The sequence below is a fragment of the Opisthorchis viverrini genome, assembly GCF_000715545.1.
Source record: "Opisthorchis viverrini unplaced genomic scaffold opera_v5_324, whole genome shotgun sequence".
Taxonomy (NCBI): domain Eukaryota; kingdom Metazoa; phylum Platyhelminthes; class Trematoda; order Opisthorchiida; family Opisthorchiidae; genus Opisthorchis; species Opisthorchis viverrini.
The window spans coordinates 64,185-91,675 of NW_008751987.1; the positions used below are offsets into that span (position 1 = coordinate 64,185).

At 45.6% G+C, this 27,491-nt stretch overlaps 2 protein-coding genes across 2 annotated transcripts in view; one reads left to right on the forward strand and one right to left on the reverse strand.

The window, feature by feature from the left end:
* T265_10059 (hypothetical protein) overlaps positions 1–27,491 on the forward strand; it is a gene marked incomplete at both ends in the record, with an annotated part of 49,670 nt that overhangs the window by 11,077 nt on the left and 11,102 nt on the right. Inside the window, 2 exons of the mRNA XM_009176315.1 lie at positions 760–807; positions 5,394–5,473. Of these exons, the coding sequence (XP_009174579.1) occupies positions 760–807; positions 5,394–5,473 (128 nt within the window). The remainder of the gene's footprint in view (positions 1–759; positions 808–5,393; positions 5,474–27,491) is intronic.
* On the reverse strand, positions 12,128–25,716 carry T265_10057 (hypothetical protein; the record flags this gene model as incomplete). The annotated part of the gene is made up of 6 exons (XM_009176316.1): positions 12,128–12,897; positions 23,135–23,490; positions 25,092–25,170; positions 25,207–25,277; positions 25,311–25,470; positions 25,514–25,716. The coding sequence occupies 6 exons, from the start codon at positions 25,714–25,716 to the stop codon at positions 12,636–12,638; spliced, it is 1,131 nt and encodes a 376-aa protein (XP_009174580.1).

Here is a 27,491-nt window from a genome sequence, read left to right on the forward strand (position 1 = left end):
TGGGGTTGGGAGAGGGGGAAGAAAAAGTATGTGAAGGAGAGAGAAGGGAGGCGTCAGCAGTAGCCTGTTTTCGCTTACTCGCCCTGCTGTATGCAGCAAGTAAGGCGACCCGGCTGATGGCACCACGCGACGGCCGATGTGGCATGAGAATATTGTTAGTTGTGTAGGTCATGGTTGTACGAGGGCTGGGATACTGCCAGGGCGCCCACACCTAGACAGGAGAACGATTAGGGTCCTCAACCAAAGCCTTTGGCTCAAAAGCCTAACCGCAAGGCAGCGATGTTTGGCGGTGAAATGCAAATGCATTACCTTTTCTACGGAACAAGTCGCCATACATGTTCCGATCCCCAACCTGGAGGGCCAGGAGACTGTGTTCGTCAGACCTCTAACCATTGACTAACCTGGTATGGGAGACTCTGTGTCGCAGGACACTCACTAGTATAGCTCCGAGGTACACAAACCGCCACACCACCGTAAGGTCCAGTCTATTCGTGACGGAAATCCAGTACTATACGTCATCAAAGCTTGGTCTTCAAATGAAACATCAGTTGTGGAGGAATGGAGAAGTTAGTATCAGAATTCGCAAAACATGGGTTATTGGGTTCAACTTTGCGCAATACCAGTAACATCATCTAGGATTTTTAACGATCCTTTGGCTCAGTTTAGGCAAAGGTCATGCTAGTGAGTCTCTTCACAGTTTGAGTTCATGCAATTCTCTGGCTTGCTGGTGGTTACTTCAGCTTCCTTCCTTCACTTCAGTTCAGTTTATCACCTACAAACAACGTACCGGAGACTATCGCACAATCAGTTAGTTTGCATTGATTCAGTCTCGTTATTTGAAGGAAAGGGAAACCAAGCAGCTACATATTAAAGGCTATAGCTTTGATGCAGAAGCGCCGCGGACTGCGCAATCGGGCCATTCCTGCCAGTGCAATTAACCAGTGATAAACTGAGTCAGGGTCTTCATCCATGGAGGAGGCAGTTATCCTTCCAACTCAATTTACTGGTCAGTGCTTTCATACTTCGTTGCCAGCTCATGCACTGTTCAACACTTGGTCGCTCCCACTCGGCACATGGCTGGGTGAAAACAGCTTTACGAAGCAGACGCTCCTTTGGAATTCATAGTACATGCCCTAACAAAGCGTCAGATCCAAGAAGAGCTATGTTATCTGTATATTAGATATCCGAGAATGAACGCCCATGGAGAATTTTTACCCCATAGGTATTAAAGGCTGGGAGTGGGTCTTCCATTATCATATCAATGACGAGGTTGAAGAGGAAAGGTGGAAAAGGGGAGCCCTGCGTAACACCAGTTGAAGTAAACTCGCTCAAGAGCTTCCAGTAGACCTACAGGTGCCCACGGAAGTTAGAGTTCACTCTTCAAGGGGGAAGAGAATATATGGGAGACACCTGTGTTCTATAGGCACTGTCATAGTTCCTAATGGTCCTTAGGTGCTGCAACAAGTGTCACTGTTCCAGAATATGCCGAGCAGTGAATGTGGTTGACGTATTATCTTGAAAGAAGGAACTCACCTTGGTTCTCATGAACCTGCATCCCACTCTGTCTAGTATACCAGGCTAATGACACGGTTGTTTCCGCGCTTTGATGATAGGGGACGATTTGTTGTTGCTCTAACTCGGCGGGCATTATCTCCTCATACTATATATAGTACCGGTAGATTTTCTTGGATGGGTAGTTGAAGATTCCCCACCAACTTTGAAGACAGAAGGATACCAACTGATCGGTCTTGGTGCCTTCTGACGCGTTAGGATGGATATTTCGTACTTTGTTTCTTCTTCTGAAGGGCGATCGAGAACTCCATTCCACTGCTCCGTGCTCACCGTCTCCAGGGGCTGTGTTGCAGGAGGCCAGCTAAGGGGTTCTTTGAAGCGCTCGGACCATATATTCAACCGGTGTTTTTGAGAATAAGTTACGAAACTGTTCTTTCATTTATCGTTTCTATGACAGTTGCCTATGTTTGACTAGTGGATCGAATTAGGTGGTGGAGAGCCCAGCTGTTCATGGTGGAAAAAGCCTCCTCCATCTTCTGAGCTTTCACCGCCCACCATACCGAATGTTATGGTGGACTTGGATTCTTCACTATTTGGAATTTGAGGTGTCCGCGTTTACCATTGTAATCATGCGATAGTTGCACAGATTCCTTTACTCTTTACACATTTTTCCATTCTTTATCGTTACCAGTGCTGTTTGGTTCATTCCGGAAAGTAGTTGGGTTAGTTCAGAATAATACTACTTAGCTATCTTAGTTCTCCGAAGGTGGTGGATTGATATGTTACTTGCTGACTTGTGAGGACATGATAGAAAGAGGACTGTCAGGCGTGCTCCCATAATGGCGTGTTTGGAATAAGGTTATGTGCTCAAGGAACGGTAGTCTCGAATCGTGGCTGCCCGCCGGTGGCTGATTGCCACGTGATCCAGCTGGGTCAATGGTTGATTTGCACTTCGTGGTCACCACGTTAAAAAGTGGGGATATTTCTGATGAAAAGTACGGGCCAGAGACAGGTGACGATCAACACACTGGAGAAGTCGCTCTCCGTTGTCTGTTTGACGAGCATCGATTCTGAATCGATCGCTCAAATGTGATTCCAAGGCACTCAGACGACCGACTTGGGTATTCGTACCGCACGCAAGAATGATAGAGTTAGTGCTTCCTTCTTGACGAATCAGTCCATCTCACCTTCAGACCAGTAGTCCGTTGGTACCTAAGCTGACACTAAAAACAGTGCAATTTGGGTTCAAGTAGAACATAAGGTTGACGGAAAATCGGGGACTGCGCATACCAGATCAGCCCCAAAAAGGGTGAAATCGGTCGTGGGCAGTCGAAGAGTTTTCAGCAACCTTGTGAGTAGTTTCCTTTATAAAAACACCATTTTTTCGAGTTGTCTTGAACTTGGTTTGGTGCAAATGCCAGTGTTCACTGAATTAAAGTCCTGTGAAGGGCGTTCAGCTATGGGGTTGAGTGCAACTCTCACACCACACATTTCACCAGTCATCACATCTGGATCACTGGACTGATGGAAATTTAAATGTATCAGGAAGGTCAGCCTCCTGAAAGCAACCACTGAATGCCCGAAATCTACCGAGACTCTCAGCTCCGCTAGATGTTGACCAGACAGACAACGCCCCCTCAATATGCAGCGCGTCACAGCCTTGCATCAAACCCAGACAGCGCGAGTCAGCGTTGATCAAGGACAGACGACGCCTCCGCAACATGCAGCACGTCGCTGCCTCGTACTAAAGCCAGACCGCGTGCGTCAGCATTGGACCAAGTTCAGACAGTGTCCTTCCAATAAAATGCTTGAAGCCGTTGTACTTTTCGCACTCGCACGCACTCGCGCTCTCGCAACCGCTTTTTTGGAATATAGCTATTGTGTTCCCTTCCGTGGGCCTTTTTCTCTCCTTCACTAGGCGCTGGAGCGGGTCAGCAGCAGATACCACAGGCCGGCGAATCAGAAGACATAACAGAAAGAGATGGTTTCCTCCTTAGAATGCGACTCTTTAATGAATGTTTCAAATACAGACCATGCGTCAAATGCACGAGGGTATAAGGGCTGGGAGAGCGCTGTCTGTTTGCCAGTTTGACATAGAATGGGATCGCTGGGAGCTGTTATACACGAAGGACTTATGCTTGTGGATTTGTCCGTGTTATTTCGCTTACTGTTAATGGGTAGTGTGTTGGATAACACACATCAGTCGGATAACTAACAAGCGAATGATCGAGCGACGATTGCTTATATGGTGGGAAGGGATCGGGGAGGTTATCGGTTAAAGAGTTTCATGTTGTCCGTAATCGCTTCCGAAACCATGTAGGTAGGGAGAGTATTGACAAACACGTCGCACTGCACTGAAGAGTTCGTATAGAGAATTCTGACGATGTTCGAACAACAATTGGATTGGTCACCTTCTGCCTCCAATCCAGACCGTCAATCTCTATTAGAAAGGGTAAGGAATTCCCTTCAGTTTCAAGAGTGAATACCTCTGCTCAAGCGTCGTCGTGCTCCTGATCCTGACGAACTTCCAGGCTTTTCTCCTCATGGAAGGCGTTCAACTCCTAAGCCAGTACCTATGGGAGTACATATGGGAGTAAGAGGCTATCCCAGACAATCGGGTTGACTTGATAATGGTGCCCGTTTTCAAAAAGGGTACTCGCACTGATTACGGTAACTACAGAGGTATCCGCTTGAATTCCATTGTAACAAGGCTTCTGACTTCATTGATCCTTCGTTGTCTTACAGCAGCTCCCAAATTCTTGATCCGTGAGCATCACGCAGGATTTTGACTGGATGGAGTTTGCGTCGGTCACGTCTCCCCACTCCGCTACGTGTTAGAAGAACCCCATATTTGCAGACAACTCACAGTCTTGGTGTTAACTGACTTCAATGGTGCATTCGATTCTGTCTATTGGTCAGTGCTGTTAACTATAGTTGCTCAACAGGGTGTGCCCCAGAAGTTTCTGAACGTAATCCGGCCTGCATTTTCACACATATGTGGACGCGCGAGAGTGTATGATGAGTTCCGTACAGGCTTCCCTACAAAGCGTTGTACCCAGTAAGGATACCTACATTCTCCATTCTTGTCCAATTTAGCCGTTCATGAAATAATGAAGAGAACGCTTGAGGTTCCTCAGAATCCCGGTGTTCAAGGGGTTGCTAGTGGGAACCGCGTCGATCTGTGGTATAGAGACGACATCTCCCTCATCTTTCAAGACGAACGCCAGGAACGAATTCCGTTGAGCAAACTGACTAGCAGCATATCATCTTTCGGCATGCGACTTGAACCTACAAAATGCAAACCATGCACCAGAAGGTGCAGTCTCTGAGCCTTCCCTCACAATTCAAGGCGAATCACTGCAGGTTGTGGATAATTTGTATTATCTCTGACGGAAGTGTGTATGATGAAGGCAGTAAAATAATCTCAAAGGCCTGAATCAAGTCACTTGTGGCGTCAAAACGGTATATCACTGGGTCTCAAGGGTTGTGTATGCCAGGCTACGGTATGGTTGTCTGACGGAAGTGTGTATGATGAAGGCAGTAAAATAATCTCAAAGGCCTGAATCAAGTCACTTGTGGCGTCAAAACGGTATAATCCCTGGGTTCAAGGGTTGTGTATGCCAGGCTACGGTATGGTTGTGATGAGTTGAGGCATCTCCAGGTTTTTTCACCACTGGTGTCTCAGAAGTGCTGCTGGCATGGCGTATGAAGGCGACAAAGAATTTGCATCGAGATGAGTAGAATACGGGTAATTGGTTGTGCAGCAGGTATTTCAGTCGCGTAAAAGATTCACCACTATCAAATACGGGGGCTCGTTCATGTGCAACGCATGTCGAAACACCGTCCACCGAAACGAGTTTTGTTTTCCCTGCCTCCTTCAGAACGGTGCAAACTACGAGGTGGACAACGTGTAACTTGGCCGAAAGGTGTGGAAGAGATGAAACCAAGGAATTTAAGGATGGTAGGAAGGCTAGCGCCTATAGAAAACAGGTTCAATTTCCGAAATACATTCTAGCAAATATAAGAACACCGACTTTTGCGATTAAATTTACCAAATCCAGCTTACTTCATCGCGAATAGAACAAGCACGGTAGCTCGACGTATCCTATGTGATTATCAACAGAGATGATGGACCGAGAATCCCAATCGCTGATTCGATATGTTTCATTGGAGACTAGCAAACTATGTTGGTTTAGGCATCACGCAGGTATGATGTTCCACCTGCAATCACTCGAATTCATTTGCAGAAAGAACAGGCATCAAGACCGTAAACACTAACTCCGGAACACTTTCTCCTTACTGCTTTGTCTACTTTCAAAATAGTCTTTTTTCGAAAATGAACCGACGTAATTGCACCTCACCGAAGTAATAACTCTGTTGAGGATGACGTAAGTATGAGGTATTCGAACCCATGACAGGAAACTCACTGGTTGACGCATTCACCCCCGCTGACTGTGGGCAATGCAGTGCCTGTTAAGGTTATTTGTTGGCGTCCGCACTGCAGTGGCGTTGTCAAGCTGGTCACGCGTGGCAGTTAGTGTGTGTATTATGTCTGTGTACTACCCAGCGGAATTTCAAGGTCAACAAATTTTCCCTTGCCTCACGCGGTCGAGCAATCTCGTGATCACAGCATGATGGTCATCGCGTCAACACAGGTGGTAGAGGGTGTGACAAAAAGCATGGTGACTGGATTTTCGACCCAGAACATGGAGCGATGCGATGCACTTGACTTTAATTCTCTGCATGGCACAGCAGGATAGCGGAACAGGATGATGTGAGTCGAGATTGTCCCCTAGAAAAAAGGAGTCACCGTCATGTGATAGATGTGGAAACCGAGCAGTTGTAACAGATAGGTGGAAAGTTTCATGCTGGTATTTTTTATATAGCGGAATAGCTGATGACTTGTTTCCTGAACTTGTGTTTCGGAAATCGGGTTTTCGGTCGCTAGTGTGTTGAATTGCACTCAAGTTAGCGTCAAGGATTTATTCAGACGTGGAGCAATATATGCAACATGCGGTTATAGGTGATCTTAGTGCGGAATAGCGGCAAACTGGACCGAAATAGTCAAGTGGGCTACCTTGCTTATTTCGAATTTACTTTCTCAGATGAAAAGGATCCCTCAACATTGATGTCGGCCACTGACATCAAGCTATGGGACGGATATAAAGAGTACCCAAGTATAAAATCCTTTTGACCATCGTGTAGGAAACAATCTGAACACGTTCGATCACGCATTTCGAGAACAAACTAAAGTAATCAAGTCGACTAATACTGAAAACACACAACATGCAATGTGAATCAATGACGTAGCTACACAGGGGTGTTGATTGACTTCACTTAGTTGAATTTGTTGGAAATTCCCCATCCTCACTCTAGGAACAATTTATACGTAGCGCAGAAGAGGAGTGACATTCACTCGATGAGTGAAATTTCCATCAGAGCTCATCACTCGATGAGCCGGTCGAGCAACGCATGACCACGATATGTGGATTCCGTGACCGAATGATGGGAGGTGGTATATAATGTCATCCGCGAGTATTTTGTGAGTCCTATTTACCGGACCATTAAATAGTTTCCGTTCCTACTACCTATTCGCAAAGCTGTTAAAGTGTGTGCACTGGGTTGACCTTCAGGACATGTGTGCCTAGAGAGCATGACGCGGTATCCGAATCGATACAACGTAAGAAGAACTCCACAGTGAAATGGATGACTGAATGAACCGATGTTGAAAATTTTCTGAGTGTGACTTGTGAACCAGATGCCATAAAACTGTCATCAGTATAGAGTATGTAGCGCGACGTTAGTTCGATTACGGAGCAGAATTTCTCCTGTTCGGGTCTATTCATGAAGACCTTCATCTGGGGGCGGGGCGAAAATTGGTCTATTTGTCATTGTTTAGGGATGCCACAATCGGTAGTGTACGTTAAAAATGTGCCACACAAGTAACCAGTTGAGATTTGTGATGGACATTGATGAAATAATGTTCACTTTTCTAAACCACAGATATAGTGTTTCAATTCAAAGAGAGAGGAACGTTATTGCATACCATTAAACTGACGTTTTCGATGCAAACGTAGGGTCCATGTTTACTTACCGGTTCACACTTCCTTCGACTACTGCGCAGTGTCAGACTTTGACATCATCATCTGCCGTGCTACAAGACAAATACAGCCAAATATTTAAAGAAGTCCTCGTCGAAGCCAAGGACCGATCCCCACAGTCGTTTTGTGGACTTGGATTTTAGACCTGATTGAATGTCGACCCTGACGCCCAAGATGACACAAACTACCACAGACTGCTCGCGTCTTGATGACGCGTATGTTGACTTCATCTGCTACAACGCAGCCACGACTTATACCGTTGTCACTTTATGCAAATTCATTAAACAACTCTTTCTGAAGCATCAAAACAGCACAGGGGAGTGGGGAATACCGAAGAAAGACTGAACCTGGAGGGTGCAGAGCGCACGCCAGAACAACGCACCATTTCCGACATTTTCGCTGGGATAGTTTGTATGGACACAATATCGCCAAGTAACAGAAAAACAGTGTCCGCATAATTCAAGCTCACTAACTTCTCTGCTGATGTGATTTCGATTCATAGTCCCATGATGACACAAGTGATAAAACTGGACAAATATTAAAGGATGGGACAACCGTGGCGACCAGCTAGTTGTGAAGATTCATTTGAGGCAACGTCAACAATAACGCGACCAACAGCATGTTGAAGAAAGCATTGAATATGAAAGCCTCTCTATCCACGATATCGAAGACATTTTTGAAGTCAGTGACAACCGTAACTATTAGTCAGCAGCATGCGTGAATTTATCCAAAGCAAATCAAAGCATATGAAGTAACGTGCTCTGGTAAACGATATTCTGTTTGGTATTCTCAGATTAACCCCAAGGTTTGGCGTCGAACTATCAATTAAATAGTTAGGACCTATATTTCTATGGTTGGAACTGACATCGAACAAACGCATGATGAGTAATTAGCCTAGTTGTCAGGGGAACCTCCCTACTCTCAAATTAAAGAACCTAACCAAGACAAAACACAGATTCATCATCGTATTTTAAACAGCACAGATTGGAGTTCATTTGGCCTTGCGGATTGGGAGCTCAGAAATGTATACCAGTACTCCAGAAACTGGGGGAGGGTCTAAACGCACAAACCACCGTCGAAGTCTAGTCTGTCATCTGAAGGACAGAGGCGGACGGCCGACTAAGTTACTGTCGAGAATACCCAGCTGAGCTGAGCTGAAGATGCTGGTTCATGTTGAATATCAAATGCCAAAATTACTTTTGATGGTAAACTGTCTAATGCGACAATAGTGTAGGTAACTCGGGTGCGCTGTTTGGTTGTTGGTCTGTTCACCGAGCTTGGCAGGTGGATTGCAAGCGTTTCATCACCAATCGAGGTGACATCGTCAGTGAGGCGCAATAGCTACTGAATATTCCCAGCTGCACCAGCTTCATCCATTTCCCTGGCGCTTTGCTTCCACCAGGCTTCTCTGTCCGCATTTAGGATATGCAAAACTTCTGGAGGGATACAGTGTCCCGCATCCGGAAGCAATATTGCGTATCACGAACACCAATGCCTATTTGACGTGGGCTCACGCGCTGTTTCCTGCTGTTTATCTCGTCCATCTTACGGTTAATTTCTCCTGGGTATGTAGCTTACAAAGCTTTGAGGTAAGATTGTTTGTCGTGTGGGTTGGAAACTTTGAGGACGGCGAATTGGGGAGTTTGCTTTTAGCTCTTTCCGAGAAGCCTACCGGAAACGAGAATTAGTTCGGCTGTTCCCGGTTCTCATGGAAGTTGACAAGCAACAGGCACGAAGCTAGGGGTTTACGGGATCCAGCCAAAGAAGTTTGGTCTTGATTGCTGAGAGCTATCTCAAGGCGGGGGCAACCGGCTGCAAAATCGGCTTAGTTTCGTAGTCGGTAGCTTTGATATCACGAACGTGTGGGAGGCTCAGTTGAGATTTTTGGGTCTTGCGGTTGAGCTTCGGGAACACAGCGAACAACCATTGGGGATGTGGAGCAGCATGCAGGCCGATTTACTTCATAGTTCGCAGTTCAGTGGTTGCGATAAAAAGTGGGGAGGTTCTAAGAGGTAACAGATGTGAGAATTACACGTTATTATCACTTCGGGGTGCAAGTCTGGCATACATGTACAGATATTCGCTCAGCTGTAACACCCTTTCGGTGCCTAGCTGATATGCCATTCGAAGGTTGCACGAGGACTGGGATACCACCAGGTTGCCCGAGCCTAGACAGGGAAAATCGAGAGGCAGAGGCCGGTTTCGAACCACGAACCGTCCGTCAGTAAATTCGCGCTAAGCACTTGGGCCATCTCGCCCACGAACAGATAAGTGCTCACTTAAGAGGACAGGGAGTTAAAGGATGATATCGGAAAAAGATTGCGGTTCACTAGCAGCCTGTCTCACTCGGACTGTTGCAAGCTGGAGGGCGACGAGGTTGATGAAACCACGTGAGGGCCAACGTGGCCAGTCTGATCTGATATCAAACCAGGCGTTTCACACAAACAACCTGAATATGGGTCACTGAGGAGCACAAACCGTCACACTCTGACAACGTTCTACCCTTTCATGACGCCCGCTGCATTATTGAGAGAACTGCCCATACTGGACCGTCTTGTCTGAGTTTCTATAGAAGCCCATAGACGAGAGGAATAACCGAGGCCGTTGACGTTAGATTCTCAGGTTGACATAATTCAATATAACCAACCCGCTATTCACTAGACGTTTTAGGCAATCGGTCATACTGGTTCCATTCGCCGGTATCGTTCCCATCTTGTGCTCGAATTAACAACTTTTGAGTATAATCTGTATTATTGACATTGACTGCACCGGAACCTTCATGTGGTTGGAATCAAATTAGTTCTGCCATGTAAGAATCTCAACTTGCAGGTGATATAGGTGGCTTCGATGGAATATGGGGCCCGGTCAGTGGTAACAATGAGCAACGGCTTAGACCGTTCCAAGCTGCGGTAGTCCGTCCTTGACGCAGGTGATAGTTGGCCGGTATGACTTGAAATAGCTTCACCCTGGCCACGAATCTCTGTTTGTTTGGGTACGTAACTTTGAGTACGAAATTTCGGACTCGACTAGTCCAAACAAAGAATTGCGCAATGTAGCATCTAGAAAGTTATGGCTGGATCATCCTGGCCTATTTGGGAGGACTGTGTAAATCAAGACAGGCTCCAGAAGATCTTTAATTCCCGTTGCTATTTCTCTCTTCCTTGCTTAGGACAATAGGTCACAAATCCATCAAATCCCTCGTGTTCATCTATAGGTAACTCTTCAACGGCTGAAGCACACAAGGTCGTAAATTATTCGAGTTCTATTGACGTAGATTGCAAGAAGTCAACATGGCTTCGTGCGTTGGTACTTATTGGTATTAGTATTCTATTGATATCCGTTAGCTCCTATACGGTTTTCCAATAGGTCATTGGACGAGCACGGTTGCGAATACAGTCCCTGATAAAAGTAGCTGCGCTGTTCGCGATTGGAAGCGTGGTCACAAAGCTCAAATAACGACTGGAATGCCTCATATTGGAGAGGACTTTGCACAACTTGAGTCTTTTGCTGCTGAATTTTTCGTTAGCGAGTGCTTTCAATGCCCTATGGGTTGTGCAGTTCGGGTCGTGCTCCACATGGCACGGTGTTTGTGATTTTGAAGTAAAGCATGCAACACCAAGCATGTGATAAGCATGGTGGTAGGGAATCAGAAGGTCAATTCGGTTTAAACCTTCAACGTGATTAAGCGAGTGCAACCGAAAACGTACTCGCAGTGGCTGATCACCATTGGAATGTGTCAAGACTTCAAAAATGTAACGTGAGAGCGATAACCAATCAGACCTTTCTGATCAGTTCCAGCCAAACCATATACCTAACTCCATAAGTTGACAACTTTAAGACACATTTTTGAGCTTTTGTTCCGAATTCGTACTGCATTCATACGAATGTGTTAAGGTACAAAACACAGTGCAACTAGGCTGATCACACCGTCAGATCCTGGTTTGATTCCAGTGCCTCATACCGACGCAACAACCATAGAACAGGGCTCTACATACTAAAAATCCTAGCACATTAAAACCCCTCAAGTGACGGGATGGTGAGCAGCTTGATGTCCGTTGTACTGAATTCGACTAGTTCGGTTCTACATCACAGGGTACCCACGGAACTACAATGAGAACTTACTGCAGACCTTCACTTCGGTTCTTCCTGACCTCACTCTGGTGGAATCGAACTGAACTAAAACAAGTGGCCGCCTACAGGAACCAACAAAATTTGAAGTGGTTATGTTATGCATTTTAACAAGATCTTGTGAGTTAGAGTTCCAAGACGGATCACACTTCGAACTTACTGAGCGGATGGTCTGACACTTCGACTACCCCTGACTACACTTGAACAACCTGGAAGTACCTCAGCCCGCGTGCTTCCAGCGGATGGCATGGCAGCTAGGCACCGAATGGATGCTACATCTGAGGGATTATTATTCTTACACTTGAACACCATAAAGCTCTGACACAGTACACTCTATCAGGACTAGGAAACACAGACCTAACACCCACTAGGACTAAGCCCAAAATAACGGCTGGAAAATTATAATGAGTCAGTTTCAAAAATAACGGACAGAGAAGAGTGTACGCGTAATAGGGGTGAACTGTAAGAGAGGTTGCGTAGAAAAAAGGTTGCTTGATGTGGACCCACACATGCACAGGCGCGTACATTTCCAACCATCTGGAATGAAGAGGCCGGAACGGAGGATGGTTGTACTAAACAAAGGTTGCATCAAAATCAATGACAATCTGACTCTGAGATGAAGGCGAAGTTTGATGTTTAGACCGGGAATTATAATAGTGGTTTTTCCTCTATTTCCCTCGTTCTCTATACATCAAGAGATAGCTGTGAAAAATTAGTGGTCGAAAACAAACGTAAAATATTCAGAAAGAGGGAAAAACGTACCATAACTATCTCAGGGTAGCAAACAACTTAAAGGGAAATATCAAGACTCCGGCAAAAAACAGAAGATGGTCACAGCGCTCGGATGGGAATGCACTTGGAGCTGGGGGGTGGTTTACAGGAAGGGAATGAAAGTTAACGGAACCGGCTACCCCGAACGGCAGTCTTCGCTCCACGACCACGTTTGAATGTAGGCGGAGGGAGTGGTGTATTCGACAGTGCCAATTCCTTCGCTTTGAATTCACGTACCACCGACCGGGCCATTTCGATTGCGCCCTCACGGGTTTTATTCATTCCTAAATGACCAGTACCGTGTACAAAAATGCATCCTGGGATCCCGGCCACTCTGGAGAGTTCAGAGTCTTGTAAGGCACGCCAGGAGTCCGGTAGAGGCAATCTGTTGAGAAAAACCGATCGAACACGGGGTAAAAACAAGTTATTTGAATTCACCTCCACAGGATTGACGATTGGCCGCTGAGAACCCTGTCACAGGCGAATATGAAGCTCTGATCATGATTCATCAGGTCAAAGCGAGAGTTTTACATATAACCCATAGAATATGAAGTCTAGAATAACACTAGGAATGAGCAATTTGTGAGAGTAATTCTGATTCCCATGAATAGGGCGCCAAATAGGGGAAACTCTTGTGGTCATACCGTCAAACCTAGTCCACAACGTTGGCATTTCATGACTGGACCGAAAATCACTAGGCAAACTCAAACCGTCGTGCTAACTGCCATGAAGGTAGATCCTCGTTGGCCGATAAAACGTATCCTACAAGCACCCACTTTTTTATTACCGATTCAATAATGTTTGTCTTTTTCAAATACTAATGCCATTGGATTAAAAGACGGGCATCGATACACACAAGTAGGACTTGACTGATTATGGGAGAACGAGCTATCACTCCGAATAAAGCCTGTCAGGAGGTTCACAGGACTTGGTAGACCGATGCTGTTGAGCGCAGCACTACGCGGTCACCTGTTTACTTCGACAGCGCAAATTAATTCGATTTGGGTGGGTCAAGCGCCGGAAGACCGAAACCCATCTCTACGGAGGTTATTGGTTTGGTCACTGTGCCAAAGGCGGATGTGCATTAGTTGTGCGGAGAGCCGTTCAAACCAACCATCAGCATTGAATAAAACTCTTGTACGAGTCACTAATTAATTTCCATAAAATTCGTATTGCCAGTTTCATCCAGGTTGTCCAAGTGGCTGTTGGGGGTGTAGGTTCGAAGGCTTGAGCTAGGTCACCATAAAATCCATTTATTTTCCACTTCAGGACTTTGGTAGTGAACTAACTGCAGGATCGACGTTTTTTGCCCATGGTGATCATTGTCATTAAAAAATGACGAGGAGAATTATGGGCGATAGCTTTGAAGTCTAGATGGGAAAAGACGGAAGAACACTTATGAATACCTCATTACTGAAGCGAGGAGCGATTCAAGACATCCAAAAATCCCACCCATCATCACGCAGTAGGTTTCGAAGTAAAGTGATAACGTGAGCGACCAGGGTTATAAGTTAAACAATGAACATCATTGGTAGAAAGGCTGTACCATGATCATCAATGTGTCCCATAATCGAAGTCTTGATGACACTGGTAGAAATGGGTCCATAACGCGTCCAAGCTATTAACTTCAATGCGTAGATACCCAGTTCTCGAACTAACTGAACATGTCATCGCCTCCAAACGCGTGGCAGCATCTCCCATGCTCTCCTTCTTTCGAGCTCGAGATAGCTCAGTGTTTAAGGAGCGAACTTACAGACCGGAGGGTCGAACTAAACTCCAGCGTATCGACTGTGTGCCTAAACTTGGGCAACCTGACAGAACCTCAGACCTTGTGCTTCTTTCGTGTGACATGGCGCCTATGCACTAAAGGAATGCTACAGTAATTGTAGAAACTGTAACCAATGTACCCTTGGGACATGGTTGATAACTGATAATCCGTCTCACTGGCTGAGAGCGACTTGTACCCTGCAATTAGTTTACAGAAGGCAAGACAGGAAACTTGATTGCATTTAGTCGTGGCTAGCACGGCAAGTAAGTCAGGGCACGGCGAATGCAATCCACACCCAGTTAGTTAATTTTGCGTCCTTGAACGTATCAAATAGTCTGTACAAGGGCCATGTTGGAAGCACCCGACCCAGCTGCTTACAGAACTAGAGCTGTGGAATAGCATCACGAAATTATTAAGACTGAAACTCCACTGAAATACATTGCTGAGGATGAAAATGACTGTGAACAAGTTGCAGCATGACACCGTAAAACGGCACATAGCCAGTAGCTGAGTAAAAATATGGATTACTGGAAGACAAAATTATACAGTTTACGAAATTATACGAAATTATACAGTTCATTGATAAGAAGTGGTTCGGTTATGATGGTTTCTAGGTTGGAGTTGAATACTACTCGCTTGTATTTCCCGGGGTTTGATTGTCGACAGCCAGTTGCATTTTTTCGCCGAAACCAGGCGTACACGCTTGAAATTTATGTGATCATGAATCAATTGCTTCCTTGAGCAAAACGATTACAGTTCTCAAGTGAAGCTGACCTAGATGATCCAGCAGATAGCACTGTTGACTTGTGATCGCGAACCCCTTCCGGGCACCATACCCGTCTCCCTTTGCAAAAGGTTGTATACATGTGGAGTCACCAATAAGGACCTAACAGTAATGAAAATTATCACCTGCAGTTATTCACGTGCGTTCATTCTATGAGTGTCCGCTGGAAGTCTTCCATTTACACTACAAGTGAGACTATAATGTAAGCGAGATTTTTCAAAAAGTGCATCTGGTGCCTGCCTCAGTGGTGAACATGGCCGAATCCGTCAGTATCTGTATCTGCATGGATAAGCTACATTCTAATTTGTTTGAACATTCGGTTGGGGTGTTGAGTTTGCCCTGGCTACGCGTGGTATTTTGTAAAGTCAGGGGCATGGACATTATTCAGCTACCCTAGGTCATACGTAACGGGGTCAATTCAGGTCACTGTGATAAAGTGGGAGGGCAGAGAAAAGGGTCAGCGACGGTCACATGAGCGCATGTTGAGACGTGCAGCAGTGTGAATTTTCTTGTTCCTGATTATGCGGCTCGCGAGGTGAAGAACGAATAAACTCTGCTGGATGAATCTGCACGGGGATGGCAATGTTCTACCGACCACAGGCTCAGACTGATGAAAATACGAAGGGCGTTGCGTAAGTTCGAGTCAGTCACGCAGAAGGGTTGTCAGTACGAAATTCCTTCCAGATTCGTGAGCCGCTTATTTCAATGAAGGTAACTATAATGACTGTGCTGCGGACCAAAGTGTTGCGCACTCGGATAAAACACAACGGTTTTCTAGTACTAAGAGACATAAAAATGATCGTGTGATCCTTTGGAGCATGGGTTTGTAAAGAATGGGAGGTCGAAATCAGACTTTCAATCTAACCAGTAGTCACGAACAAGTTCACGTATTCGGATACGATGCGTCTGGTACACGCTGGCCAACTGTCAGTCAAACGAGTTTTACTGTGCACCAAAGTGGACATTGCAGTTCGGACCCTCAAAACATCCTGTAATTAGCACTGCTGATGAGCTGTTGCCATAAAGAAAATAGAGCCCGTTCTTTACGTTTTAGTTGCTAGCTCAACCTTTGCAACGTATTGAAAGTCTTCATTTACGAATGAGAAAACTATAGTTCCTGAGTTAGCAGCTATTTTTTGTATTTCATTACGAGCCCTTACGTTAGTAATACAAAAATACAGTAGACCGAAAGAAGAGCAAGGGATAAAGCAACCGGTGCGTGGGTGTAGATGTGTCCCAAACTAGATGCCTCTTCCTTCATCCAGATCATGGTCGTTCCTGAAATAATTGTTGCTATCACACCCCAATTTCTCATCTACTGGTGCATCCGATGCAGGCCATGGGACAGAAACTACAAGGTCAGATGTTAAGCACAGCAACAGATTTGGGATTGCTCTCATGTGAAGAAATAAGGTACTGGCACTTGTGTGGGTCTATGGCAAGTACCATTTATACTCATTCGGATGATCTTTCACTCAAATCACGAATCATCCAGCTCTCAGGACGAGAACGTAAAATCCATCGGCCAATTCCAATCTTCCGATGATGCCCAGCTACGATTTTGATGTTCAGTACCTGGCTGAGAAATTACCAGGCGGCCGATACTCTATACTGACTGGCGTTGAACAATTGCAGTGCAAAGTAAGAATCAGCTGAAGCGACACTGACAGCAAATTCGAATGCAAGCCAAGATACAGGTTTTTGTTTGTGAGGGCTTGAGCATTACTTGTAACCTCTCCCACACATTTCACCGTCTGCAAACGTGTTTCATTCGTGGAAATCTATTGCTCATGTGCCCGTGAAAGCGACCTTGAAACTGTACGTACGAAGGTCCGTATTCGGAACTTTTTCTGGTGGCTGCAACCGGAAGCTTCGATCAAGGAGGCGAAGTAAGAATGTGCCCCTTGCGAACATTCACATGAGCCAGTCAGTCAGCCAGTTTATCAGCTCACTCACATGAGAGCGTTAAATCTCTCCAAACTCCATTTCGGCCTGTCGAGTATCCTGTGTGACTGCGGTCGACGTGGGAGGATTCGATCAAGTTCCAAACGTAAAAAATACACTGGTCGTCATTTGACTTTGGTCAAAGTAGTCCAAGGTGTTGCAGTATGTGTGCGGGTGGTTACATCCGTGTTAAAATTAAGTGGCTTCGTTAGCCCTTTCAACTTTTTGAATCGTCGCAAGAAATCGCCACTAATAAAGATCCACAATACCAAGCAGTTTGTTACGTTTCTGAGAGATAATTTCATCAAACGTGTCAGGAAAATACCTGCAAATTTGCAACGTAAGGAATGGATGAGCGCACAGACAGAACACTAAATGAGGGTAGTCAGGTGATCATTCTCTAAGAAGAAAGTTGGGAAGACGGCTTAATGCTGCTCCGGCGAACTACTGGATGAAGCCTCATTGTTGTTGAAGAACGCCCGCTGAATTAATGTTTGGAAGGCAGTCAGAGGGTATTTTAACTTCCCGATGTCAGAAAGGGACGGCTTTCAGAGGAAATATAGGTGTATTGGAAAAATCTTGAAAACCGGTGAATACGTTCGACTACGAAGGGTCGAAATACGTTAACTACCCCATTAAAGATCGTCAGAGCGCTATCATCGGGTGCCTATCTTCCTAGAGGTGGGAGCAAGGTTAACGTCATTTACGCTGAGCAGACCACCATCCGAACTGAGGAACACCAACGCTAGTAAAAAACTGCTGATGAATAGCCGAGTCAATCGTTGAAGTGTATTGATCAAAATCCCCGCGTCTGATCGATACTAGCCCATCATCGAAACAAGGGAGGGCAACAATGCCGTGTATTAAGTCACACACGTGCAGATGCATGTGTGAAACATTGCGCTCGTGACACCTGAATTGTGTCAGATTCCCAGACAGACAAGTGTCGTCCGTCTGGTGCTATTTTTAGCCCAGTGAGTTCCCACCTGACTCGTTGTACTGTTCACGTTACGTTACTTTGCGTTTATTGTACGTAGTTTCACTGCAGCTAGGTTCTCGTTTTACCGACGCAAAAACAATGTTGCACATAATTCACTCCCACTAACGGTACACAAAACGTTGCGACCCAACACGCTGTCGTCTAATGAACTAGATGCATGGGTCGGAAGAATCAGAACAAAGCATATCAGTAAAACAGCGATCTTCATAGCCGTTCAACCGTTTTCCTATAAGTTCTGGTGCCATCTTCCAGCTTGACATTTGTGACTTGCGCTTTCCTGGTTTTCAGGCAAGCTGAAAGAGTTCTGATCCGTTTTTATTCGCCTCAGTGAACTTAGTTTCACTGCAACCGTTCGTTATAAGCGCCTCGTGTAATAAGTTTTATATGCGCATATGTAGGAATTCAAGACCAAAAGAACAAAATGTGTACTTTCACATGTCTCTCAAATCAGGTTCCCTTTTGAAATATTATCTTAGGGGGGGAGCACAGTGTAACACGGTCGCGGTGATTCGGATTCCAAATAGCTGGAACCGTTCAGCCGTAGCGCCTTTCGGTGCCTAATTGCCATGCCACCAGAGGTAAGCACGAGGGCTGGGATACTGCCTGGTCGCCTAAACCTAGACAGGGGAAGTAGAGAGGCAGAGGTCAGGTTTGAACCACGAACCATCCGGTCAATGAATTCACGCTCTAACCAATGAACCATCTCGCCCCAAATCGCCAAAGCTATTAAACGACATATAGCAGATATCAAACGGGTAACATATGCTGCCCTTGATATCTGCGTACGGCGAGCGTGAATTTTGCGGACTGTCTAAAGGCATATAGTGTCGAGACGTTGGATTTCAGCTGTTTGTGGAGATAGTCTTGCAAATAAAATTTTCCATACAGCTTCTCGGCATGCTAATTTACGGCTTTGAGCAAATTTGAAGCACTTGCAGTCCGACAATCCACTTCACACCCTTTCCTCCGCAAATTTTTCGCAAAGGGTTCAGAGTGGGTTAATTGGTTTTCGTTGGTAGGCGGTGATCGGGTACATGTAACACATACTCCAACCGTCTTGGCCTGTTTATCTGCTGCTTGGGTTAATCCGACTAATTGTTTACCACTGGCTTTCAGACCGTTTTGCTACATATATGCTGCGGCCAGTTGACACCTGCTATGCTAGACAGACAGCGGCGAGCGAATACCTAGAGAAGTTTGAAGTCTTCAAGTTGGAGAGATCTACTTTCACAGCCTGCGCTCACGGTTGTCTTGCATATGCAGCCACTTAACCTTAGTGATGTTGTTTTCTGACGCGAAATGTGACGCAAGTTCACAAACAGTGCTCATGAATTGCTGAAGTGTGCAACCTCATGTCGCGATGCGGGCACGGCTTAGGTAACTGCCAACATAGATGAATCTACCAACAAACCCAAGTTCACTATTTTGAGTTTCCAAAGAGGTACACGGGATTGAGAAGTCCTGAAGTATGGCGTTGCATCAAAAGGTGCGAAAGGGATGCCGGAACAGGGGACTGCTTGTGATGCTCTATTTGGAGTAGCTTCTGCAGTCATATGGTCATCAAATAATGGGACAATGGCATCCGGATGGTCTAACTCTACCCATCTTTCTTTGGATGTGACTTCTATTTCCAGATTTGCAGTCCTCTGGAGAGTACGCTCCCTGATAGCCGCGATGGCAAACTGAACGAAAGTGGGTGGAGGTGAAATCCATGACGAATGCACAATGGATGCAGGGGAACTTTTGAAAAGCTCAATGTAAATTGTAGCGCAACCAGAAGTACGGTAATAAATAGCAAGAAGAATATTTACAAGCTTCGAGTTGCATATCTTTTTGATGAAGAGCAGTTAGTATGCACAGAGTCGAAGGTAAGTTTAAAGCCTGGTGCTCTCGGACTTGCGCTTCATTTGATGAGATCAGAGGTCGTAGCATCACTGCAGTTTGTAGAAGTAAGGCTTATACCCACATTTTTGGAGCAGTCTGTTTGAGCAGTTTTTTCGGGTAAACGCATAATGATGGATTGGTCCCGGACTGTTGAGACGCATCTTTGTTCCCAAGTTAGTTCAAAATAACTAATCAACTTAAAACACAAAGTCTCGCGACCGTCTCTGAATAACACTGGTAGGAGTTCACGCGGCCCGGTCGTGTTTCGAAACAGCAAGGCGTATCAGTACTTCAGGAATTGAGGGAGGACCTAAGCTTGCAAAGCACGGCTCGAATGAAAGGCATGGATAAGGAGGCAGACGGCCAATTAAACTGCTGTCCAGACTAGTGGTCGAGAGGCTGGTTCTTTTGTGTATTAAATTACCAACACTATCTTTGATGACTTCACTAACAGGTTTGGTAGGCTTCAGAGGTCCCTGCCGTGTGAGTAGTGGTGCCGTCCCAAGTTTCTTGAGGACTTGACTTTCGAAGCTTCGTCTGGGCTAGTCTGGTAAGTGTCTAACTTGTATTTCAGAAAGTTCTTCGCTGACTGAATGAAGGGTTCGTTTCTACGGTCTTCAGGGTGTAACATACCGGCAAATCAAAAAGCAGAAAAGAATGACCTGAATTGGCAACGTGAGTGGTCTGAAGGAGTAAAAGTCAGGAATAGAGCTTCGTCACCTAGTGCTAAAAGCTACATGGTTGTCCATCAGTAGGATGTCGGATACCAAAACGGTGTCTGTGTCTGAATCCAGTACTACTGAGGAATAATTAGTGAACAGTGCAAAGCTCCAAAATATGATCACCACTGTCAATACTTCTTGAGCTGAATAGGTCGATAATGAGGGTGTCTCACGAACGGAGACGTCTTACGTGTCAACTGATATCGCCGGCGACTGTGATAATATCCGAATTTCTCCTGCCGAATACGACTAGTTGGTTTCCAGAAAAAAGTATACCTTGACGACTCAGAGTTGGTGCACATGCAGAAACTACAAATAAGAGAGAGCGCAACCATCGACCCAGCGCTACGCTCCCTAACAACGCACTTTCACCTCGAATGGTGATTAAACGTTTGCAGTCTAATTGCCCAGCTCAGCGAACAAAATCACAACCAGAGAGATAGTATTTCGGATAGTACGGGTTCTTATGGAACAAAGAGCTCAAAGGCGCTATTTTAGGTGCATCCAGTGGAGTGAGGGAGTACCAGCTCAAAAGCCGAGAATCATATCAACGTCAACGCAATCCGCTACAGCAGATGCAGAACCGCCTGAAGTTCATAGGCAATTGCGTCTAGATAACAGTGTTGTAAGCTCGATTACTGCACAAAGATCTTGTATTGGAACTTCAGAAATGCAGGAATTATCTCTCGGTATGTTGTCGACAGCGTGCACATCAGCAGATGGCCGACTCGCCCCAGAGTTCGCACATTAAAAGTTGCGATAAAAACAGAGGTACCAAGTCTTGATCTGAGAAGCGGATGGAAAGCGACATGAGCGGTGGCACACAGTGGGTCACAGAGGTAAGCAAACCATCCCATCACGGTTAGGGCCAATCACTTTGTGATTGTTTGTTTTCATGATCCGGCTGCCTGCGTATTTTTTAGCAAGACAGGAAAACAAGTGGGATTATCAACATTTCTTCCCTTAATATTTCGCCTAAAATTTTCCAGCTTTTCGAGTTAGAACCCGTTACCAGTGGAAATATCTATGAATTGAAGTAAAAGTTAGTAAATTTCCTCGAACCATAGCAAGCATTTTAACCACAAACATTATAGATGAAGAAACGTTTTGCTACAAATGTAGTCCGCGTCTATTACGAAAAACCGGAACTGTTGAAAATAACAGGTTTGCTGACAATGCTAATCATTTTGGCAATTCGAATACCTGTGAAGCTATTACGCCTGTCCAAGTTGTGCATATACATGAGATGCATACCAAATTGGATGTAGTCCGCATAAAACCGGATTACAGTGATACGTAATTAATATATACTGTCGCTCAGCCGTCATAGAAACCATTTAGGAAGCACTGACAACCACATGGTGCGCATAGCGAATGAAATTGTTTGGCATTTCGATCACCAAGGGTGAGCTTTGTCAAAGAACATATGACTGGCATTAGAGCACTGCTAATGTGAGCTGTATGCTATATGCGCTGTGAATCGCATGCATCCTGGTCATCGTGTGTGCAAACGTAAGGCTACCTGGCCTTGGGGTGGCTTTATCGTGTCGTGTTTGACTCGCCTTTGTATGAGCTGGAATGCTCGAAATGACAGGTAACGCAACACCGTCATACTTGTTAACGAACGAATGTACCGTGTGAATGGCACATAAGTGACAATCCCGGAACTAAACTAACGGGTGCGTGACTCAGCGATCACAACTATTCATTCACCAAAAGTAATCGATCCAACTTTGATAATGTATCTATCTTGCTAAACAATCTTGAAGTGCATGCACAGAGTTGTTGTGCTGGCTCGCAACCCCTTCGTTCGTTAACAGGTCTGATGGTGTTGCGCCACGTCGTCCAGTGTAACTCAATATACACGGGTGAGTCAAGCACAACAAGCCGCACGCGATACGACAAGGCCATCCCAGGACCAGGTAGTGAACATAGCGTTACAAGTATACACGGTCAGGATATACATGATTCATACCGGTTACGGCACACATGACAGCATGTTGAAAGCATCAGTAGTGCTATGGTGCCAATAGCCTCTTTCTGGATAAAGTTTACCCTCGGTGTTTGAAATTTCGGACAGTTTTATTTGCTATACCGGAACCAATCAATAATCAAAACTCATTTCCGAGGTGATCGATTTAAAGGCGGATATTTCTTTTTCGGGAACCAACAAATGCTCTGTAAAACCCCCGCTCTTCAATAAGCTAAACGGACTTGGTGTAAATACACCGATTCTTTCAGGGAGTTCGGATACAGTTGCAGTCGCCCTATATTTAGGAGTAATCTGGGTGTCCTACATGGAGGCTTTCCTGTAGTGACCTGTACTCGACCAGTTTCAACATGTCCGTCATTTGCTTCCTCTCTGGCAGACAGTGACAAAAGTAATTCAAACGGCCCAACAAAACGGTACGTATTATGGTGGGAAAACTGATGCAGGCCATCGTTTGGTATCTTGGTAAATTGGTCCGCAACAGCAACGCACCATACCCAAACAGCATCAACAGAGGAACACGAGGGTACCTGTTTTCGAAATTGTCTCCGGGAACCGCCTGGACAATCCAAGTCCCGTCGTCACAAGGGTGCACGACAAATAAAACTTTGGGTGGAAACTTCGGCTCCGGCCTTTCAGTAAGGAGTCTTAGTGGCTGAGGATACAGGACGCTTTCAGCACGCTCCTCTCGCTCCAAATCGAACAGATGGCATTTCCATGGACAGGATTGTTCTAGCACGATGATGGCCATCGAATCGTCAATCAGCTCACGTTTAGCCATCGCTCGGGCGACAAACTCTCGCGCTGGCCACCAACAATTAGCAAGATACTTGACGGTTTCGACAAACTCTCGGCCAACGAAGTCAACGGCCTCTAGGAAGGCAGGCTGAGGAAGGTGAACAAGAGATTGGCAAACGTCGGAAAAGTATGAACAAAGCGGGCACATGAGCACCAGTATTTTCATCTATGTATTAAACTGTGCACTCTCTCAACAACTTGGCGATGTTGACACCTACTCATGGGGTTTGATTGAAGGTCATAAGGGTACCTACCAAATCTTCCAGTCTTTCACATGTAGATGAGGTAAAGGGCAAAAAAGCGTTGTGTTCAAACTATATGATCACCATGAACGAAAAACTACCCAACTCCCTATAGAAGTCTGCTGTGGCACAGAGGGAACTGAAATAGACAAGCCGGGCTACTATATATCACTCACCAGAAAGTGAAGACGTCCTCAGTCTACCTTAACACTCTTTACTAGAGAGTTTCGTGTTCAAAACATTTGCGAACGGCGAGAGTTCACCCAACAATGTTGATTTCTGTTCACATCAACGGAGTCATAATAATCTCTGAAGTGAAGCGTGGGCTCAGGTGCGGTACGCGAGCTTTCGTATTCACCTCAGATAACCGTTTCTGAAAATTCCCACAATGAACAAACGGAAGAAAAACCCAGTGGTTTCTTCCTAATGAACGTTTAAGTCTTGTACACGTCTATGTACATTTCCGATGTCGATTTGACCTTCAGTAAACCTTGGCAGCGACTCCATTAACCTAAGTCAGCTTTTATCCAAAGCGACCATCGTTATCGATGGCATACCATCAGGATCCAACACTCATGCTTCACTGCCATACAATCATAACTTATTTGAAAGCCTCATTGTGAAGAAATAATTATTGTAAAATTGGGAAGAGACCTGGTGCTAAGCTAAAATCACTCAGAGGAGCCTACACCTCCGGACATCCATTTAGACACTGGATGGAAATTGATGCCAGTAATATCGAGTAGCAGTCATAGTTCGCGACATCTCCAATAATGTACAGAGAGTATCACGCGCATTCCATCCTAGGGGCAAGAAAAGCGGCAGCACATGGACTTTTAGTATTCGCCCTTAGGCCACACATCTGTTTACCCGACTCCGAAATGGACACAGAAAACGGCATTATTTTCGGCAAACGGTGATCCGGCAGTCACCCCAGGTGACAAAACCATGGTAGCTTTTGATACTAGATACATTTTTCGGCTGAAATCCGTTGCACGACCAAACAACAGAGATGCTAGATTACAATCGATGACTGTTTGGTAAGGATAGGTCTTCAATATGATAAAGATCTACTTTCCGGTTTGTATCGGAAAACTGTGAGAATGGGTCCTCCCGTACACAGTACACCACTTGTGTGCCCAAGCGAACAGCAGAAGATGCCCTGATTCCATGAGACATCAAACAAGGTTAGCAGTAACATACGGAATTTAAGTAGGATGAGTGAGTGCCCGAAGACGCCTCACACACATTAGATTTAGCTTTCTAAACTGTTACCATCGCCCACTCAGCAAAACCATCAAAACTCAAAATATGTAATTACATCAGAACACCCAGATCGAAGTCACACTTAGAAAACGACAGACAGAAAAATATTCGTTCATGGAAGACGAAGTTATTTACATTGGTAGGGGAGTGAGACCACGACAAGAACAATCACACGACATACCGTCGTATCTTTGCAGTCTTCGTTCCACCAGGGATTGAGACGGCTAACACGTAAACAGATACCTGTTCGGATATTATATCTAGAGAATCGTAATAGTTCTGGAAGGGGCACCTACTTCAGTTTGTGGGTTGATTGTGGGACTCCATTGTCCGTGCCATCAATCTCCATGATAAAAGACTCATACACCTTGACGTCAATGACGCGGATCGGGTAACTCACCTTCGTGAACAGCCTCTGAAGTTTATCGCTCCCCACATCCCACCCTGTGAGCATGGAGAGCACATCCTTCCCAAAAGTAGCGTACACCAAACCCGCACTACTAAATTTGACTGTCCACAACTTCGTATCGAAGAATTTGCTCCAATTTAAGTCAAACCCTCTAAGAGATTAAAAATGCTTTCATTGTATCGGTATGCGAGTACTTTTGATGGTGGTCAAATCGAAGGCGATCAGGGTCATAGACTCCACCAACATCAACCACAACATCACATGCTTCCAGTACATCTGGATCCCGTGATCTGACAATGCTGTAATCTTTGAATTGTGGCAACTGCTTCAACAAGAAAACGGCGAAAACCTCATCGCAGTGAAAACAACCGGCGTGTGTGCCTATTGAGCCCACCATTTGGTAACAGATTTGTCAACCGCCAGGAAGTAGAGGGCTGAGGAATGTCGATAGGAGGCGGTAAGCTACAACAGACAAAAAACAAAACGAACGAATGAAATACAAAGACTACTTGATGAGGGGTAGTAATGCGGCAGCAGGAAAAAAGAGTGGACTGTTCATCATCCAATAAATCCTCAATAGTGCGGCTAACATACTGTTGACCGAAAGCTGGGTGGAAATGCAATGACTGGTTTGAGGAAGAGACAATGGCTCGACACCTGTGGCAATAAAGCGGTACACCCCTGAATTTCAAGGAACCTATGTACCAGGATACTGTACGGGCTATTTTGCCATATGTCTAAGAGATGCGGCCCTCGCGAAAAGCGGAGGTGAGGCTCTTCCAAGTCATCGAGGACCGTTGTCTCAGAATCACAGCTCCTGTGGGCTGGCATCGGTGAATACACAGCGAAACAATTAGAAAACGAATGTTCTGTCGTATATTGGGGATTTCAGTTAAAGAATGAGTCCAGCTCCAAAAGCTGCGGTGGATTAGTCATACATGGCGCATTCTGAACCACCGTTTGCCGAAGAGTTCTATCTTCCATGCCCAATTCAGAATGGCGTTTTGGTGCACGCCACTGACTGCACGATTGGACTGTTTCTACCAATATCATTAACCATTGGTGAGTTAGGTACCGGAGTCATAATCCAGGGAGGCGGCAGCCGTTGATCCGACCCAGTTCACTGATTAATGGTTTCATACCTCGTTGCCAGTTCATACGCTGTTTCCACTCAGCACAAGGCTGGGTGAAAAGAGCTCTGCGAGGTAGACGGCCTTCCGGCGTGAGAAGTAAATGTCCTAACCAGCGTAACCTATGAAGCGCGGGTAACTCATCATCACGGGAGTACTTTCTTCCTAAAATCATCTGGCGTAACTCGACATTAATAATCCTGGGGCTGTCAGCGCCGGCAGACGCGTAGATGAGACGGCCAAAACCGAGTCGTCAGAATAACTGACGGATCTACAAAGAGAAGGTAGGTGGAAAGGGAGAAAAGTATGTGAAAATAGCTTGTTCTCGCTCGCGTTATGTGCAGCAGCTGATGTCACCACACGACAACAGTGGCTGGGATACTGCAAAGCGGACGATTGGGGTCGTCGACCAAGGCAACTGAGTCAAAAGCATGGCCAGGCATCGGTGTTTGGCGGGAGATGAAAGTGCGCTACGACCCAGCATCTCACGTCGCCTTACGAAGCTGTTGGTGCATCGAATGCTACAGTGGACACTTCAGGCGGTGGGAGTCAGGGTAGACATTTATGCCATTTTGTTCTACAGTGACTCAACTGGCCGGCGGCTTTTTTTAGGTCGGTGGTGCGGGTAGGTTGAAAAAGGGTTTAACTGTTTCTAAACGCGAGTTTTTCGTCCCTTAAACTCTTCTTAACACCCTTTCTCATGGCCAGTCTTTAGACTGTGAGCCAAGCAAGGTTTAACGGATTTCCTCTCCCCATCACGAACAAGAATTCTTGTTTGTCAATTAATTGACGTGGTGGAGGGTGACCTCGTTTTAAGACGCATAGACTTTAACACTGAAACCACAGCGTTTCGGCATCACGAGCTAGTCGAGGTGGTGGGTTTGCTTTTGTAATTTACGTAGACAGCTGTTGATGATAGACATGTTCGAAGACAGAATCCTGTGGGCAGAGAACGTCATAGTGGTGAATGGCGAAATTAAGCGTAGGCATTAAACTGTTCTTACACAGCATTAATCTAGTGTACGTTTTCTGCCGCATTGAC